Raw genomic sequence first — 19,770 nt, 5'->3', positions numbered from 1 at the left:
TGCGCGGGCAAGGCCCTACGGCAAGCACCGCAAGCCCTGAAAACAAAAAGCAGCCACTCGACCTTCACTCGGCGGCAGGCCGGGCCCCGCAGCGAGGCTATCGGCAGGCCGAAGCGACCCAGGACCCAGCACCCAGCTCACCGCGCTCCGGCCGCCCTGCCCTGCCCTGCCCCGGCCGCCCCGCTCAGCAGAGGAGCCGGTCGCCGCCAGCGCGGCCCGCGGAGACGCTGCCGAGGCCCCGGCCCGGAGCCACTCACCCGCCCGCAGGAGCCGCCCCGCATTTCGCGCCCTTTCCACCACCTCGGAAGACAGAGCACCTGAACAACCAATCCTACACCTGGCCCGCAACACGTGGGCCGAAAAGCGCCCTCTTATTGGCCTCTTCCTGCCAGGGCGGGGCGGTGCAAGAAAGGGAATGGCTGATTGGCTCTGCCACGTGATCCCGCCGCACCTATTTCATCGGAGCGCACAGGGCACTGTGGCGCAGCCGCGGAAGTGCATGTCTGCTGGCGGCGCGCCACTCCCCCCCGTCCCGGCTGGTGCGCTCTCCCGGCTCTGTTTGTTGTTGTGGTTCCACAGTGCCTGTCCCCGCCCCCGGCGGCCAACCGGAGTGGCGAGGACGATGAGTGGCAGGGCAGGCCGCCAATAGTATCGCACAGAGGGCGCGGGGCTGGCCGCGGTCGGGCCGCCATGTTAGGCTCCTCGGGCCGCCTGGCCGGGACTCGCTTTCCTCCCGAGGAGCGCGGCATGGAGCCGCCGGTGACCCTCCGCGTCACCTGCCGCGGGCGGACACAGAGCTTCCTGCTGTCAGACGCCGCGCACACGGCGTGGTCGGACGTGGAGGCCATGGTGAGCGCTGCCGCCTCGCCGCGGAGGGCGGAGCGGGGGCCCCGCCGCGGTGCCGCAGCCCTGGGGAGCCGTCGGGAGCCGTCCCGCTCGGGCGCCGGGAGTGCAGGCGCCGCTCCCAGAGCACAGCGTCTCTCTTGGCTTCCTAAGCCGTGTCCTCTGTTTCGCTGGCTGTTAGAACCGGTGTCTTCTTTTTCTGCGGTCTCGGTTTTTCTTTTAGCGTTGGAATAAGTTTTACTTGGTGGAAGAAACTCTGCTGTTATACGCGTAGAGGGGCCTGAAAAGCCTGTTTTAGGTAAAGCTCATAGGCCGCTCTTACTGTGTGAGCAGTTGGCCATAGCTATGTGCTTTGCTCTTCTCCATGGTTACGGATAATCCGTTTTGTCACTTCACTCCTATAAAGTACAGTCTGTTCCTCTTATCTCCTTTTCTTTTACTTACTCAAGTAGATAAGGTGAAGTAACGTTCTTCAGTTGCTTATAGAATGTTTTCCTGAAGATTTATCTTTGCTCTCTGGAGTATCGAGTCACTAAAACACATTTTTTTATGTCTTGCTTCCTGGTGCCTTGGGTGTGCAGGTTTGGATATAACTGGTTTTGTTGCTGGGCTGTACGTGCACAGAGAGTTGCTTATGAAGGTTTGTGTGTTGTGCACTTGGTATATTGAAGAGCCTTTGGGTATTTATTTCTATGGCTATTTAGTGAAAATTCCTGTCTTGGCTGAGGTTGAAACTGTAGTAAGGATTCCCTTGCTAGTGATGAAGCTGCAGTGATTTATTTTATTTTAAAATTCTGTAGCAGCTGTTCTGATTTTTTAGCTTACTTTCAAAGTTTAATCTTAAGAGATCTTGTCAGTCTTTTATTTTCTCTCCTTCGGTTCTTTTTTTAGCTAACTTATTCCAGTGTGCCTTGTAGGAGGGTCTTAAATTGTGAATTACTCAAATTCAAAGTTTGAACTGCGTCATCTTCACTCATTGTATTTCAGTCTTCTAGAAGAGGCTAGCTCAGGCTTAAAATACTTGGTGGCACGTAGACCCTGCAGGAATGTCTGAACTAGTCAGAATCCTGCTTGGATCAAAGCTGGAAGCAGAATGCTACGTAAGCATGGTGTCACCCTTAATCTGAAGTAGTCTGAGAGGGAGAGTGTGTTTGTTATACGTGTGGTGTTCTGTTATAGTAAGGGAGTAGTAGTTCTCCTAGTAAGGTAGGAGTGTTTCTGCGCTGTATTGTGTGAATTACTGTTTCAAAGTAGGATCAGTTAAACTGTGTCTTTCCTGTGTTTTAATGTAGTATTAAACGTGTCTGGTGTTTACAAGGGTTAACCCACTCTCTGGGTCTAGCTTGAGTTTTAGGAGAACAATCCGTGCTACTAGACAGAATAGATACAGACCATAGTTTCTTCTTGACACACCGAGTTGGTTTTCTCTCTGCACTCCCAAAGCTAATTTGGGACACTTCAGTGGAAGAACCTGCCTGTAGTGCGTTCGTTGTCACTCAAGACAGGGAAGCAGCCGCCTTCATTTGTGGTTCATTTGTTGCTGTTCATTCTGCCTTATTAACGCAAGCTACAAAGTAACTGCTCAGCTTTCTTCTCCTAATTCCGGTCTCTGTAATGGATTTATATGTTCAGATGTACAGCGCATCAGCCAGTGAGTAACAGAAGGAGGTACTTTGCTGGTTTTAGTACTTGAATTAACCCTAGTTTCTCAAAACACAACCAGGTTTGTGGGAAAAAGGCTGCTCGCCTGCCTGAGCAGTCTTCCTGGTGCTTTTTAATGTAAAAGTTGGCATTCAGTGATTGTTGGCTTTAGCCTTTGTGTATTGCAGTGTTTACTGCGACTGAGTTTAACCCTGAGCTAGTCCTCTTGTAATGGAAAGGCTGTTATTTATTTTAGGGTAAGCATTAACTAGGGAAGGTGAAACATGAAATAAATGATTTTAAAAAATTTTTTTTTTTAAATTTACTTTATAGAAAGCTAGTAAAGATCAGAGGCAAGGCACTGGGGAGAGTTGTTCAGCTCCAGAAGAATGGATTTTGTAAGGCAGTGTTTATTTCAACTGAGAAGCTGAAGGGAGGGGTGGAAGAGTTAAAACATTTTTTCCCTATTAATAATAATGATTAACTGAAGACATCTATAGTCCAGTGTCATTCTGGTTTTGTCTTCTTTTTTCCTTACAGATTAGTGTTTCGTTTGACGTGGACAAAATTCAGATCAAATACATTGATGAGGATAATGATGAGGTAAAATACCCCCCCCCCCACCCTCCCAACAGGTCTACCAAAATATAACTGCTGTGACTCTTTCTGCCTCTTGCTAATTTGTAGTGGATCCTTCAAGAGTGTCTATTATGCAGGTCAGAGGTGATGTTTTTGCCACTTTGATAAGAAAATAGCTATTAGTTTTGTAGTTTCACTCTTAATGTAGCATACTTACTTGAAAATATTTTCTTAGAAGTTGCTACTTTCTTTTTCCCCACCCCACAGAAAGAGATAGTAGTTTTACGTGCTCTAAGGGAGAGATGCTTCTGTTGAGGGACCTTTTCATTTTTCATTTTATCAGAGTAAGGTGGTTGTAACTATTTGTGTTTGTAGCCATGGTAAAGCCCTGTCTCTTCAGTCTGCACTCCTTCCTCTGAAAAAGTAGGTTCTCTGTTGTTAGCACGTGTTTACTTCGGTAATCTGGTGTTCTCAAATCCTCTGCTTGTTTGATGCAAATGCTATAATCTCCTAGCAGATTACTGACGGGGAAACAAATTGGTTACTTCTAGTTGTCCTTGTTGAATAACTTCCTGCTTGGCATAACCTCACCCTCTCATATTCTTTCTGTTTATCTAGAGATTTAGAGTAGAATGTAGCTCTCAAACAGAATGTAACTTTTGCAAACTGTGTTCCACTACTTGGTTTGTAGCTCTTACTAAGTTGCAGAGATGGGGATCTTTGTTTTTTTCCCTTCAGGGGAAATGTCAAGATGTTTCCAGCAACATTTCAGGGAAAGATTCTCCCTTTATTTTCCAGCCTATATCTATATGAATATATAGAAGCATCTGTTTAAGATCTTTTTAAAATATTAGTAAACATTGTTCAGAATCATGCAATGCTGTAGTGATTAATAGTTTCTTGTATTAGTAGCTTTTATGTGCAGAGGTGATAAATGAGCACCTGTAGAAGATGGGTTTGGCTTGTATCTAAATCAGAAGAACAGGCGAGTGTTTAATGTTGGGCATTAAAAGCAACGGGGTCCAACCTCTGTGTAATTGTAGAGGGATCCCAGTGGTACTGGCACCGGCTTACTTCCAGTAGATGAGACCACGCTTGTTTTGGATGATAGTCAGTGCCAGAGACCTTGCTCGTTGTGCAAATCTAATAGAGAACACGGTCTACTCTGAAACACCACAACATTGATTAATGATTAAACGTGACAGCAGTAACAAATGGCCGAAGGAATGGTATTTCACAAACTCTGAGTAAGAGTACATTTATTCTGACAGTGTGTTAATTTTAAGAGAATCACAAAAAATTATCAGTGGCTGTTACTCACTGTTATTTCTCTTTGCAGGTCTCTGTGAATAGCAAAGGTGAGCTGCTACTTTACTGAAGAGAAATCAGTAAAGTGACCCCAACTGTTCATGTTTTTGGAGAAGCAGTTGAGAATGCTTGCTTTTTGATTTTTGGATTTTATGTATGGTTGGGCATCAAATTCTTCCCAAAGGAAGGAGGTTTTGATCTATAGGAACAAATTGGAAATGACTAAATTAATGGAATGCTGAGTCTCTAGGCTGTGAGAACATGTTTGCTCGTTGCTATGTGTACAACTTCTTCCCTCAGTAGCACTATTTTAAAAGAATTTACAGAAGGTATGGGAGACAGTCCTTGATGTAAGGGTCCCTAAATACTATGTGCTAAACTTACATCTATTGTTTGAGACGGGGAAAATTCACATTTCTTTCCCTTTTTCTTTAGAGGAATATGAAGAAGCTCTGAAGGTAAATGGTCTCTGACTTTTTTCAATGTACTCATCCTTCTCTGAGTAGAATTGGTGTAGCTGAGAGAAAAACCAGCATTGTCTAACCTGTGGAAATCACAACACTTAACGATCCTGTGTTTGGAGATACTAGGCTCTAATGAGATGCCTTTGAAAATCTTGCCATGTAGACTCTAGTGTTGTACTCTCTGGCAATAAAACTTTAATTGGTATCAATGCTTAGTTACGTTATAAGCAGTTAATTTTACTTAGACAAAATAAGAATTGCATTCCTTTAAATTTCAATTGTACACTCCGAATGCTTTCAGAACTTTTTGGTCATGGTCTGAATTTAAAATCAGATAATAATTTGAAAATAGTAGTAAATTGAAATTTACTGTAGGGTCCTGGACAGAATCGTTATTGTTTACTGGCTCTTAAGAACAGCTTTATTGTAGATTGAAAAATTTCTGCAGAATGTCTCCTTAATTAAAGTTTTCCTTAAAATAAACTTTTAAATAAGCACATTGGTAACCCTTAAGAGAGGCAGAATAGCCTGTCAGCTGACTGTACCTTAGCATTTCGCTCAGTTTTTATTTTTGTATGTTAGTCTTTCCCCAAGCTCTCCAGTGTAGCGCTGTGTTTGTACAGGATTTTGTACGTTGGTTGTAGGTGGAGTAAATATGGTGTATGTATGTACTCTTTATTTAGATTGCAGTTAAACAAGGAAATCAACTTCAGATGAACGTGTATGAAGAAAACTCATCTCTGAAAGAAACTTCCCGTTCTTGTTCTTTGCAACTACGTGAAAAAACTGTGACAGAAAAACTGGCACTTAAAGATGAGAAGAAACCTCTTTCATGCTATTCTGTGCTAGCACAGGGCTTAGAGGAAGACTTCAAAAATGAAAAGGAGCTGACAGTTCAGGTAGGATGCAGAACTGGATTATGTATTCATTAAAACAAATTCTTAAGTGTAATTTGCTTTAGAGTCTGATTGTTGTCTTTATCCATACATAAAATCTCTGAGTTCAGAAGTTGGTCTTCATTTTCAACTACCAGCACCCATTGAAGCTTGCAAAGTTGCTTGAATATCTTCAAGAGGATATTTTGATGCTGCATTTAGAAATACAGATTCTTTCATGTTGACAATTCTTAAGTATTTTGATAAACAAAGCAATTGGTTTCCTGAAGCCCTGGTTGCCATCTAGTAACTTCTGTGTGACTTGACTTCTTTGGCTTTGTGTAATTACACTCAAATGCTAACGAGGCAGAAATCTTTCAGGAAAATGTCAGTGGCTTCTTTGTGTTGCTTTTCCAATGTTTTCCAAAATACTTGAGGTTTTTTTGTAAAGACATTTGAGGGGAGAGCTATTTGAAATTGGTGAACTTGCTGTATTGAGGTTTTTTTTGCAGCTTTACCTACTTGAGGTTTGTCGCTTACTTTTGTTGTGTGTGTGTTTTGTTGTTTGTTTTTGTTTTTTGTTTTTTTCCCCTACAGCAAAAGTTAACTCACACTACACCAGAAAGAACAAACGAAAATCCTCCAGAATGGTTTACTAGCTACTTGGAAACAGTAAGTGTATTTTCTTCTGAAGTTTAGTGTTTTTAAAGGAATGTATAAGAGGCTGTGGGTGGAAAAGATACCTGTGATGCCTAACTCTATACATCTGATCGCACTTACGTTCAGTACTTGTGATCAGGATCTTAAGAGGCATTTAGGCATCTAATCACTTTGCTTTTGTGGTGACAAATGGAAACTAAATGTCTAACTATGACTACAATGTAGGTGTTACTTTTAAAAGAAAAGAAAGCATCATGCATGCCACATGTTATCAAAAGTGGAATTTGTTTTTGTTTTGTTTCTGCCCTTGATGAGTTTGAGTGTAGTTTTAAATAGCTCCCATGCTAGAATCCTAGCGGCACTCCAGATAGTCATAGGAACTTAAGGGCGCTTACAATGAGAGAGAGAGCGAGCGTGAAATACAGTGTGGCTGTTTAAGACTCTTATACGACCAGTAGGATAATACTTAGAGTTTCCTGGGGTTTGAAGCATCACGTTTGATGACCTTGCTTTTCTTGATTGTTCAGCCTAAGAAAATACTTTCAGGAGGCCAGTGACCTGTAGATTAATAAGATGTGGGTGTTAACTTGTTTTGAACAGCTAATAGACATCACTGAGAAGCAGTTAGATATGAATGCTAAGAATGAATTAGCTAGTGAGTTCTTGAAACGAAAAGGTACAAAGGTACAACAGTATATGCATTTATCTTTAAGCTTTTTTTAGCATCTCGCTCCCTTTGCCACCTTCTTATACAAACTAAAGATAGCAGAACTTAATGGTTGTATTTGAAGGATCCCTGCTGGATAAAATCAGGACTTAAATGATGAGAGAGTCCAGAGGGGCTTCTTGGGAGTTGTGTTAATTGTCTCAGAGATTAGTTTCCTTCCCTTCATGCAAGGTTATGGAAGAACTTTGATATTGTAAACATGAATATAAGATTTTTAATTTGCCTTGTTAAAGCTTATGGGCTGGTATTTTCTAAAATACAAATCCTCTTTGAGGAATGTGATACTTGTTTAATTTCATCTGGAATGTGCTGGGGGGTTGGGAAGTAGATTCTGAGCTGCTTTATGACTTATGGATTGGGAGACCTGGGACAATGTAAGCCAACTTTTGAAGCTCTATAGGTGGGTCTCATCCATGACTATATATACTTTTTTTTTCCAGTTCAGGGAACAAGTAGTTAAGGAAACTGTTGAGAAGCTGGAACAGAAGCTATATGAGAAGCTTGTTCCTCAGAATGAACCTGCTGATTTTTCTGAGAGTTCTGTTTCAGCAGCACCTCCAACTTCAGAGAGCCAGTCAGGGAATGGCAACCAGTGTGACTGGCTGATCTGCTGCTGCAACTGCCAGGCTCGAATTGTTGGAGTTCGCTACCAGTGCAGGTAGACTATGATGAGAGGGGGGAAGTGGGGGAAACCTAACATGTAGGGCATGTGAATGAGTCTGAGAAACTTAGAGTTGTAGACTTCTAGATTTCTAATCTAGGGCATCCTGTACATTTGAGAACCTCTAGTATGTGTCTCACAGACAGCTTATGTTTTCTGCTGGTGACTAGACCTGATCTGTGTAAGAGCAAGATTAATACTATTTTGAGAAAACATGGTTGTTAAAGCGGAGAGAACTTTATAACGCTTGCTGTATTCTCAAACGCTTTACAATTACTGCATGTTATATTCAAGAAAGGTAAAGGAAAATGTTTAATTCAGTTCAGTTAACTAAACAAAAACCTAAGCCACCAGTCTGTAATAGTCCTTTATTTAGTTATGGCAGTCAATGAAACTAAGGCAGGTCATGCTTTTTTAATTATCACACTGTTGTCAGTTTATTCACATGGAATAGGTCTTGATGAGTATCTTAAGTGAGGTTTTTATTTGAATGAGGCAATTGCTTGAAGATGAGTATTTTAGGACTAGGCAGCAGCAGTGAACGGAATGCCAACAGGGGTTTTTCTTTGGATATTTATTTTTCCTGCTGGCAGGAGTTGACTGTCTTTGCTCCTGCAGGAGCAGGACTGGTAAATCTGCTTTGCATGCCTGAATACTTCAGTTGACTTATCCTCTGTATTCTCATAAGTATGATGCTGTTTCTGGTATTGGATTTCAGTATGAAGTTCTATCCTTTACAGCAACAGTTGCTTATGCTAAAGGAAGTATCAGGTTTTTTCAATACGTATTCAAGAAGGAAGTGAGAACCGTGTGGCAGTTTTTTTGTCAAGAAGAGAGGATTAATTATTCTTCAGTGACTTTTTCTGGTACAGTAATTCTACGTCTGCCTCTTGGTAACGTTCTGCCTTTTCTGCTTTGCAGCCTTTGTCCAGCCTACAATATCTGTGAGCAGTGTGAAGCTGGAGCGTATGCCCATGATCCTAACCATGTTTTGTTAAAGCTGCGGAGACCTGTAGTGTGTATCGCTGAGAATTACAGCCTTGCAGAGTTTACTCCTCACCTGCCTGCTGCTCTGGAGCAAGTTAGGTAAATGGTGGCATGTGTCACTACCTGACAAGATTATCCTGATAGAGCTGTTTCCAATTCACTATCAGGGTGATGTTCAGTTTTTATTTTAGATTTAGAGATAACAAGACATGGAAATGGTACTCAGACTTTATTGTGAGTCACTAGAAATGGCTGTATACTTATAAATGGCTTAAGTAATGAATCTTGCAGCATTTTTAATAATAAAGTAGAAAAGGCAGTTTTGTGTCACAGGTGGGTAGCAGACTGAGAGCCTGGTTTTCCTTTAAGTTTGCTCTTTCATTGAGGCTGTTCAAAATGTCTTCACAAGCAACTATGAAGATATTCTTTTAAAATCATCTGGTATCCAGTCTAGAAAAATAAGACATTTCCTGAGGTGTTCCCTTTGAGTTGAAGACTGTGTTACAATACATTAAATTGATTAGAATTTAGCTTTAGCCAACAAAGTGGCTTATTCTCTCTGCAGGCTCCAGAAACAGATGGACAAAAGATTTCTGAAGGCAGAGAAGCAAAGATTAAGAGCAGAGAAGAAACAACGAAAGGCAGAGGTCCGAGAGCTCAAGAAGCAGTTGAAATTGCACAGGAAAATTCATCTGTGGAACTCAGTCCATGTGTTGGAAACTAGTGGCTCACCTACTCTGAAATCGGAGAGTCACCAACCTAATACCTTCCTGTAAGAGATGTTGGTAGCTGAGCATTTCTTAGTTGTACTGTCTGTCCTTTTGTGATGAGACCAAGTTAAAGTAACAGGAGGAAGGTTATGAAATCGCTCATTTAAATTATCGTTTGTCATTGGACCCTATCAGAATTTTGTCTAAATGGAGTTTGCAAGGTTTTTACTTGGGAGGAGAGTAGGAGAAGAAAAAAAAGCAGCTGATGGTTGTTACCAGAAACTTACAGATTTGTATAGACTTAGGAGGAAGGAGAATGCCTAGCATTGCATATATATGCATGCATGCACATACAGTGTAAGGTAGGGTTCCTGCCACTTTTGAAAACGTCTGTATCTTCCTGCTGTATTAAGCAGACAGGATGTACTTGACTTTATGCAGATACTTATGTTCAGTGCACCTTTTCTGTTTTCTTTTTTCCTTTTCTATATGATCTTACGCTGAGGCTTGCTAGACAGCAGCCTGTGCAGGCAGCTGCTTTGCATTTTTCTGTTCGCTTTGGTTTTATGAATGTACAAGTGTAGAACTTGAATTGTTCTAGTTTCTTTAATTCATCCCTTCTGTTTAGCACATTTAAGAATTAAATTAACATTAATCAGTTAGTTACATTTATGGGGAGCTTGAAATAGCTATCTTTGCTTCCTTTTTGCCGAACAGGCCTATTACAGGAACAGATCCAATGCTAATTTTGGTCCAAATTCTGTTTGTTTAGATCTTTTAAAGTTGCGTGCATGTGAGCTGTTTTACCAGTCCCCTCTCAGCGTGCCCAAATTAACAGTAAAGCTTTGAGTTGAATCTGTTTCTGAAGCTCTTTCGGAAAAAAAAAACTCTGGTATCTTGCTGAAAGACCCTGCTTGTAAAGCCAAATAAGAGACTAGCACCTAGACTATAGCACAATCTTTTTGATTCAGCTTCGTAAAGATTATGACTTAATTCTCTTAACAGAATAGCGTAGCTCAAAGTGCTGTCAGATTAAACTAAATCAAGTGAAGAACAGTGGATTTTTCTCTCTTAAACCTGAGTTCTGTAATTATAATGATACTCTTCCAAATAAGCAAATCTTGTTTTGATGTGTTTCTTTTTGTTAAGCAAATGAAAGCAAGCTGCTGTGTGGTGTTTAGACTTAAGATGAAAACAGTAGCTAAAATGTTAGAATTCAGAAACACTTGTAGAGATAAAAGAAGAAAACAAACTAAATGTCCTCCTTCATTTTCAGCCAGTGAAATAGCAGCTGAACAACTTCCTGAGTTTTGGTGTGGTTTTTGTGTATTTTTTGTTTGCTTCCTCCCTTCCGATCCCAGGAGTCCTAGTCAACCCTTCCAAGCAGTTGTCCCAACACTGAGTGCAGTATTTGTGGATGAGAATTTGCCAGATGGGACTCGCTTGCAACCAGGAACAAAGTTTATCAAACACTGGCGAATGAAGAATACTGGCAATGTGGAATGGAGCTCAGACACAAAGGTATCTTGCCTTTGCTGTTACTTTTACACACTAAAATAGTTCTGGAAGATAATATTTGTGTGCATTAGGAATCAATTATCTGTCAGAAGCCATTTAGGATTTCATTTGGCCTGTTAATTCGCAAGCTGGGAATTCTGAGGCAGTAAGCTGTCTAGGTACTCCTTACAACTGCAGACTATAGAAGGAAGGTAGTCAAGATGAACATCACTGAACATGTGTTACAGTTCAACCTTGTTTACAACAGATGTGTTGCTTTTCTGACTTCAAAAAGCCTTTCTTCTATGAGTGACTGAGTTTGTGCTGAAAGATGAGGATGCCTTTTTACTTTGCAGCTCTCTTCTCCATGCTGAGTATCTACAAGGCCTTTCAGCAGAAGGAACTTAAGTGCTCCTACTGCCCACAGTTTGCAGAGAAGCTTGTGAAGTTAACTTTTTTGCTTTTTCTATTGTGTATTCCAGCTGAAACTTATGTGGGGAAATCTGACCTTGGCATCTTCTGAAAAAAAAGATGTGTTAGTGCCATCTCTTCCATCAGGACAAGTAGGAACTGTTTCAGTTGAGTTTGTAGCTCCCAATATAGAAGGAACTTACACCTCTCACTGGAGACTGTCACACAGAGGGGAACAGTTTGGACCCAGGATTTGGTGCAGTATTGTTGTGGATCCCTCCCCAGCTACTGACTGTGTAGAAAGCAGTTGGAAAGATTCTGGCTCTTGTCAGAAGGATAAAGCTTCCAGCACCAAACAGGCAAGTAACTCCTGTGCTAACTGGGGCAGTTCTGAACTGCAATGACTATTGTTTGGTGCAGTGATGTACTGTCTCTAACTGTATTGATTTTTCAAGGGATTATTTTAGTTGTTTGCTTATAACTTTTAATAGAAAAGAAGCAACTTTTATTGCATTTGTAAGTTCTAAAATGGTCATTCTTATTGACAGGTGTGGAATTGAGTGTCAGTCTGTTGCAGCTATTTGTCTAATTCTTTGAACTGAAACAGTGTAGGATTTCTCTTTATGTTAAATCTTGTCCTTTTGGCTCTAAAATTAGTTGAATTAAATCTCTTTTCAAGTTACTTGTGTTCTTATACACCATATTCAGGCTTTAAATTTCATGTAATTGTCTTATTTGCTGCCTGCCTAAGGGGCTTCTGGGATATTATTTTTTTGTTTTGCAGCATGCTTCCTTAAAGACAGGAGCAGATGCTCAGCCAATGGGTGAAATCATGGAGCAGGCTGAAGTACCACTGCCAGCTATTCCTTTAAAGATAAAAAATCTGCCAAGCGAGAGAGAATTTTATATCCCATCTGTTGATCTCCTCACTGCACAGGTAAAGTGCTAAAATTCAGGTAGAGATAAAACAAACCACGTTAGGTTTGCTTTCTAGGTATGCAGACATGCATAAGAATAAAAAGCTGCTGAGCTCTAAATAGCCACTGTATTTTCAGGAAGAGTATATTGCACTTCATTCAGCAGAACTATTTTCTGAAATTATTATTGGGAACTGTCACTGTATGGAAGGTATGTGCAGGACAGACTGAGATTCTGAATCACAGAGTTGGGTCTTTCTCTGGCCCCTGGAGGGAATACTTAGCTTTGCCTCTTGCTGCCCTAATCTGTGTACCATAGTCTATGACGTGGATATATGTTACGGGAAAACTGACCTCTGAGAACGTGCCAAGTAACTGAGAAAGTGGAGTGGACTTGTAAGTTAATGGGATCTGATGCTGGGGAGTACAGCATAAGATTCTGTTTCAGGGTTTGCTGATGAAAACTGTGTGGTCTGTCTTTCTGTAGGATTTGCTGTCATTTGAGCTGTTGGACATTAATATTGTGCAGGAACTGGAGCGAGTGCCACACAATACTCCTGTTGGTAAGGTTCTTCTCATATTCTGTGTGCTGTCTCTAGCATGCTGAGTTAACTGTTTACCAATGAAAAGCTGAACTTACTTGTGCAAAAGGCTTATTTGCTCTTCCGGTCAGTGTCTTCTCAGCTCTTCTGTATTTTAATTCTTGCAGCAGTCTTAGAGGAGATATTTGATAGTGCTTTTTATCCTTTGTACTTTTCAGTCTTGGCTTCTTTTCAGCTTCACATCCCCAAGACATTGAAGAAGGCTGCCATTTTCTTTGCTCAGACAGTGTAATGCAAAGCTAGTTGTTTATTTCACCAAGTTATGTTGTAAGATAACTGCATTTCTTCAGTCTTGGAAGAACATTCCTTAAAGGCTAACTTCTTAAAAGGCTGTCTCCTGGAGGTAGGAAGGTTCCTACTCCTTTAGTGCCAATTATCTTTGCTACCTTTGCTTTTCAGACATGACTCCATGCATGTCCCCTTTGCCACATGATAGCCCCTTGCTGGAGAAACGTGGCTTAGGCCAGATAGAGAAGGAGAAAGAGAGAAGTGGATTTAAACCAGTGCCTGGTAAGCAGTAGTCATGGGGAGCCTGGGGGTGAGGGCAGGATATTGCCCCTCTCTGCCGTCAGCAATCTCGATGTCTAAAAAGAGTTCTAACTCCTGTCTTTCCCTTCTATGGAAAATAGAGTTGTCTGGCTCATAAACCTGTAGTCTGACACTACTCTCTGATTGTAGAGGTTGTAATACATGTAGAATTCATAAACACAAATGCTTCTCTTGATTTGTCCCACTGCTAGAATTGTTGGGAGAGTTAACAATTTTACCACTATAGACCAGATTGTACTCAAAACACTCCAGGTGTGGCCCCCATACTTCTCAATCACTTTCACATTCAACTTGAACTGAATTCCAAAATCTTTCAATTTTTAAAAAGAATTAACACATAGAGTCAATATTAGCCTTGGCTAGCCTAAAAAAAATCTTCTTATACTTAAATTTCCTTGTGGTGGTGTTAAAATAATCTGTTGTTTCCCTTCCAAAGGAATGATGGAAGCCCACTTTCCTGCAGATACTGGCACAGCGAAAGTGAAACCTGAACATGCATTGAACCAGGAGGAAGGGGAAGAAGATATGAGTGGGACTCAGTTTGTCTGTGAAACTGTAATTCGTTCTCTAACTCTGGATGCTGCACCTGACCATAAGCCCCCACAAAAAAAGAGAGTCCAGAGTAAGTATTGTCTTTAGCTGGCTTCTGTGGCTTTAATTTTGCAGTCAGAGATTGGCTGCAAATTGCACTGCACTGCAGGTGGTGATACAGCCTTAATTGTTTTTCCTCATTGTTTCGTTAGACTCTTTACAAACGTTGCAAGACACCTTAAGCTGCAATATGATAAATGAAGAATCTCCTAGGATAAAAACTAATTCCACTTCCAAAATGGAAGCAAAGATTCATCAGTCAGAGGCAATGACAGAAAATGACTGTGGTATGTAAAATAGGTTTGAATTTAAGATAAAGCTGTAATAAGGGCTACAAAAAAAATTAGATGTAAAAAGGTCTGACACGGTTCTAGGAGATTGATCCCCATTGGATCAAGAGAATCATTATTACATCAGAAAATTGGTGTCAGTACTCTGAACAAACAGCTAGTTTAACATTGCTTAAAAAAAAAGTGAAATGGAGCCTAAAGTTTCCAGTGGGATATTCAAATAAGTGGTCATATGTTAAGCATGGCTGGTGCTTTTGTATTTTGTACGTGTAGCTTCGAGTCAGTGCTTTGAACTTTCTGATGCGTGTAATTTAGGAGCTGAAAACTACTGTTTAAGTTCTCAGTGCAGCTCTTATTCCTGTCTTTATTCTAAGCATTCATATCAGCAGCAGATCAGCAGCAGATCTGGACAGGCTTAGCAGTAACATCTGCTACGCCTTCACACTCCACCCCCACCCTCCCCTCAGCAGACAAAATGATACCATTAATATCAGCACCAGATTCTTTCTGAGTACTTGCCTTTTATATCTGGGGCAGTACTGTAGTTGCTGTTATCAATACAAAATGGACAATTGTTAATACTTCACTTTTTTCCTGTTAGGGGACCTTCTGCTGGCTGATGAGAGAGCAAACCCCTGTAGTGATGCCAGCAATTCTGGTGGAGAGGAAGATGATGATAAAGATGATGTTCAAAGTCAAGGCTCCTCTGCTTCATCAGAGGATTATATCATTATTCTCCCCGAGTGCTTTGACACCAGTCGTCCTTTAGGGGAGTCTATGTATAGTTCAGCTCTTTCTCAGCCCACTTTGGAAAAGACAGGAGAGCCTGAAACGGGAGCGGAGAATCCAGAAGGGGGAAGCCAGCCGCAGATCCGTAGTGTCAGTGATATTTTGACAACTTCACAAACGCTGGCTGTAGTACCACTGACCCCAGAGGTTGCGGACGCTTTACCCCAAACACAAAGGTATGCTTTTTGGACAAGGACAAAATAGTTATGGTAGTGTTGCTGTAGAGTCTGCAGGGAGGTGTACTTGAGTCCAGTGTCCAAACAGAAATTGTTGCAACTAAACTTTTATCACATTCTGGAGTGAATATCCTAAATCCTGTGACTTTTTGTAAAGCCTGTACTTACTGATTAGGTGAGTATGAGAGAGGGAAAGAGAGCATGTAAAGCTTTTTCTTTTGTCTATTGACCTTGACTAACCTACACGTAGAATGAAAGTAGTACAAGTAGTCTTTCTGCTTTATGTTCTCAGGAATCTTGCATCTCTTCAGAATCATATCTTCCAAGAACCAAACATACCAGCTTCAGAGAACGTATGTTCCACTCCTCATAATCAACTAAGGCAAGGTAATGACAGTATTAATGAAGGGTGCATCCACAGTTGTTACTGTATGTTCCTTGTGCATTTGATGTCTTGTTATTCTTGAGGAGAGCAGAAATCTATGAAGTAATGATGGTTTTTTTGGTTTTTTTTTTTTTTCTCTGGATGTTGAAATTTTTCTATCTAGAAGATTTGAATAAAGAAATAATTGGCTTTGTGGATCAGCTAAGAGCATCTATTTATTAGAAACGGTAGGAGGGTACTCAGAAGTATTGTAGACATCTGGAAAATTACCTTGCTCTGGAACTAATTAACTGTGTATTTAAGCTGCTGTTACAGTCTCTGGGAGCTCAGACAGCAGTTCCTGTCATGTTAAGTAAACACCCTCTGACTTAATCACCCAAAAGACTTCTGAAGTTCTTTTGATCACTTTAACTGCAGTGAGAATCCTGTATACCTAGTTTGTGTCTGCATAACTGAACTTGAAAGTATTAATTTTGGACTGAATCCCATTTGTTTGCATTCATGTACATGTTGCATCTCTTCAGCTTCTCATTAACTGGACATGTTGATATGACATTCTTTCATCCTGTTCCAGAACCCAGTGGTGAAGACAGTCATGGACCAGGATCTTCTGAACTTCCAAGTAGTAAACAGAAGTGCTCAGAATACCCAAGGTAATGAAACTGAAGCTGTGACTTCACAAATACAGTTTTAAACTAAGAACTGATAAATTAGACTCCTAGAAAAAAGCACTGGCTTATAGATTTCATGTAGGTGATATTTTGGTAGAAAGGCCTCCCTTCTTAAAGGAAGCATGTGCTGAATTACATAATGCTATATTTTAATAACATCGTAATTTCTGCTTAGACACAAATATGAAGGATGCAGAATTGGCAAGCAAAAGTGTATGAAAAGTTCAAGCTGAATCCTTCTAAAATTCTGTAATATTTTTCTGGAAAATATCAAAATTGCTATGTGCTATGGAAAGCAAACTAATGTACTTTAGCATTAACCCACAATTTAACAGAAGGTATCGAGAAAGAAGGAATGAGCTTCCTGGATAGCTCAGTGCCCAAACAGCAGTGGTTCCTTTGGATCGTAGGTTGTTCTCTCCAACAAGAACTAAATCTCAGTTGGCACATCAACAGGAAGAGACTTGAGTTTCATGTGAAACAAACACGTGGCTTTACTGACCCTAAAGTAATGCCTGGCTTCTCTGCAGATCCCCTCAAGGAAGCAGCATTGCAGGAGAACTAGTTAAAGGAGCTTTGTCAGTTGCTGCTTCTGCCTACAAAGCATTGTTTGCTGGACCACCCATTACAGAGCAGGTAAATATCTTTCCTGTGCGCTATGCGGGTTTCATGGAATGCCAACCTTAAGATTACAGGGCTGTGTTTTATAAATGTATCAGTATTCTATGTAGGGTTTCATGCAACAGTAAAATACTAAGCTTGATGGCATCCCTCTGAAGCGTGCTGCCCTACCAGCAGATAGGGAAATCCATACCACGGGAATAGAAGCACATCTCTTATAGCATTGTGTAAGAGTAGTAATTCACTTTTGTAAGTGAACAGTAAAAGTAAATATAAACGGCTTAATAGTGGACAACAGGGCCTCTATGTCTTAATTATATACCAGTATAATGCAGGACCACTGCTTCAAATGGCAAAAATGTATTATCTTTTTACACCTTATCGTTCTGTCTTTTGTTTTCAGCAGCCTGCAGCTACAGAAGAGCACACTGCTGCGCTTCTATCCAGTCTGTGCGAGATGGGGTTCTGTGACAGACAGTTAAACCTGAGACTGCTGAAGAAACACAACAATAATATGGTTCAAGTGGTAACTGAATTGCTTCAGATCAGCAACAGCGATTGGTACAGCAATAGATGCTAAACCTTCCTGGTGCAGAGAGAAATCGTCGTCATTGAGTCAACTCTTCTTAAACACTGCAACAGTAGCAGGCTGCTCAGCTGCTTTCTGTTTGGAGGCGTGACTAAAACTTTGGCTTTTCTTTGAGCTTTTGACCTTTTTTTTTTTCTCATGGAAATGTCAGATAGTGCTTGTCACAGCATCTTAGGAATTGGAGACCAGAATTTCAACTGTTGTTTGCACCTCATAGTTAAATGAGTCTTTAAGTCTCTCATTTCATACTTTTATCAGGGAATCCTGTAGAATCACTTTAAACTTCCACCCAGATAAGAACTTCTCCTTTTATTATGTGTAAGATTATTATTCTTTTTTTTTTTAGGCAGCTGGAAACTTGTTCTGTTGTTGACTTAATAAGGTTTGGAATAGGAATACTGCTGCTGTAAAATGTAGTCTGACCTAATTTATAAGAGATGCCCACAACTAGCAAGTTGCTTCTTCTGAAATTATTTAGTAATTGATTTGTCCAGTGCATGGTAGTAGTGTAACAGACTTAAACCTTGCAAATGATTCGTAGAAGGAAAAGATTGCTCATACATGAAAGCCATCTTGAACCATGAAACGACTTTTGAAAAGTCTGAAAGTGTAACCACTGTTAAACTAATGAATACCAGGAAATTAATTGTTGTAGCAGAATGAAGCAGCAGAGTGAATTACCAGCAGCAACTGAACCATCTCTAGTAACAATAATCCAAAACACATCAGCAGAGTGAATTTACCAGCAGCAATCGAACCATCTCTAGTAACAATAATCCAAAATGTATCTCTAACAGGAAAACACAGCCTACCTAAAATATTTTGTTCGAAATTGAGTGTAACAGTAGGAAAGGCCTTTCTAAGAATCTTTACAGGCTTTTTGTAAAAATGTTAAAAATTTAACCACTCTCTTTTTTTTCAGTATAGTGCAAACTTTTTGTTCTGTTAATACCACGTAGAAGAATTGAAGAATGTGTAGAAACCTAGACCTGAATTGGAGTACAAATTCTGGTAATGTTTAGGAATGAGAAGAGTGCTTGAGGTAGGGATTTTGTGACTTATATTATAATTTGAAAAATGCATTAACTTAAGCAGTTTTAAGTGTACAGTCTGCTGTGATGGTTCTAGCTGCTCCTGTGTTTCCATAGACACATCTGTAGGATTCATTTTTCTCAAAAGATTTTGCTTTAGACGCCTATATTTAATTTGGAACTCTAAGAATTCCCTTCTAAATGTGCTGAGAGAGATTTGATTCTGAAGAATCATGAGAAACGAGCAACATACACTGCTGTGCAGTGGTGTATCCATAGGTAACTTTTCAGAGTCCAGGCCCTCTGAAGGTGACAGCGGTGTTGGCTACGTTCTTACTTTCAAGCAAACTTTTTCCCTTGCTGCAGTAAGAGACCATTGATCTCAAAATATTTTACAACTGCTGCTTTGAGCTAAGGTGTTCCTGTTTTGTCACAATGTAGCTGAAGCGGTATAGGTATTGTGACTGACCAGGTGATTGGTAGTAGTAATTTTTTTTAAAAAGACATAATAATACCCTTAGAGGTAAGATACCATTAAAATAATTGAAGAAAAAAAATGTATCATACCATTTCTTGTTTTAAACCTATTTTTATAGATTGTGGAAGATATACTCTGAAATGTTTATTTTGAAATACAGTAGGACTATTTTGCAGTGTTTCCCATCTCTCTGTACACCAGTACAACTGTCTGCTGTGGACCAGATAAAGATCTTTCTGTCATTTGAAACTATTGGCTTTTTCCCACCTTAACTTATGCATGGTTTTGAGGACCTTTTGGCTTACGCCTGCTCTAGAGGAGGAGGAAAGGATGTGGATGAAGCGCAGTAGCTGGTGAAATTTGGAAGCGTGGTGGGGTTATCTCCTTCCATCTGGAATGCGCAGCAGGACACCTGTTCTTTGTGTGTACCTTCGTACTTGGAGTGTTCATGTGTTTCTAGGCTAACAAAACACTAAAACGTTTGGGAAGGAACACTTCACTGCAGATTGGAATGTGAAGTGTGAAATGCTGTTTCCTTGACGTTCCTTTTTACTAGAGTTCAGCTCATGTATGCTCAGGCTTAAGATGGATATATTTCTGTTGGCTTTGTATATTTTGTTAATGGATGCATGGTATAATTTATAATATATTCTATAGTGCAGATGCCGTCTCTGTGTCTCATTTAGGGTGGGTGCTTCGACGGCAGCCGGGGGGAGGA

General features: G+C 40.5%; 1 protein-coding gene across 3 annotated transcripts; it reads left to right on the top strand.

The window, feature by feature from the left end:
* Window positions 1–527: 527 nt before the first annotated feature.
* NBR1 (NBR1 autophagy cargo receptor) lies at window positions 528–19,713 on the top strand. 3 transcript variants are annotated; one of them, XM_086766549.1, is made up of 21 exons: window positions 528–849; window positions 3,025–3,087; window positions 4,403–4,421; window positions 4,807–4,829; window positions 5,519–5,734; window positions 6,308–6,382; window positions 7,538–7,755; window positions 8,680–8,844; window positions 9,311–9,517; window positions 10,817–10,976; window positions 11,435–11,722; window positions 12,148–12,300; window positions 12,768–12,843; window positions 13,282–13,392; window positions 13,868–14,053; window positions 14,175–14,309; window positions 14,914–15,277; window positions 15,570–15,664; window positions 16,237–16,315; window positions 16,864–16,969; window positions 17,361–19,713. In XM_086766549.1, exons 1-21 carry the CDS (start codon window positions 691–693, stop codon window positions 17,532–17,534), a joined length of 3,072 nt encoding a protein of 1,023 aa, XP_086622675.1. In that variant the 5' UTR covers window positions 528–690; the 3' UTR covers window positions 17,535–19,713. The 3 variants fall into 3 exon arrangements, with proteins under 3 accessions (XP_086622675.1, XP_086622674.1, XP_086622676.1); XM_086766548.1 differs by having other exon boundaries at window positions 529–849; window positions 17,358–19,713; XM_086766550.1 differs by lacking the exon at window positions 4,807–4,829 and having other exon boundaries at window positions 832–849; window positions 17,358–19,713.
* The last annotated feature ends 57 nt before the right edge of the window (window positions 19,714–19,770 follow it).

Source organism: Chlamydotis macqueenii, chromosome 25, assembly GCF_036417535.1.
Source record: "Chlamydotis macqueenii isolate bChlMac1 chromosome 25, bChlMac1.mat, whole genome shotgun sequence".
Classification (NCBI taxonomy): domain Eukaryota; kingdom Metazoa; phylum Chordata; class Aves; order Otidiformes; family Otididae; genus Chlamydotis; species Chlamydotis macqueenii.
Note: the sequence above shows the minus strand (reverse complement) of the source record. Positions and strands in the feature narration are given on the sequence as shown.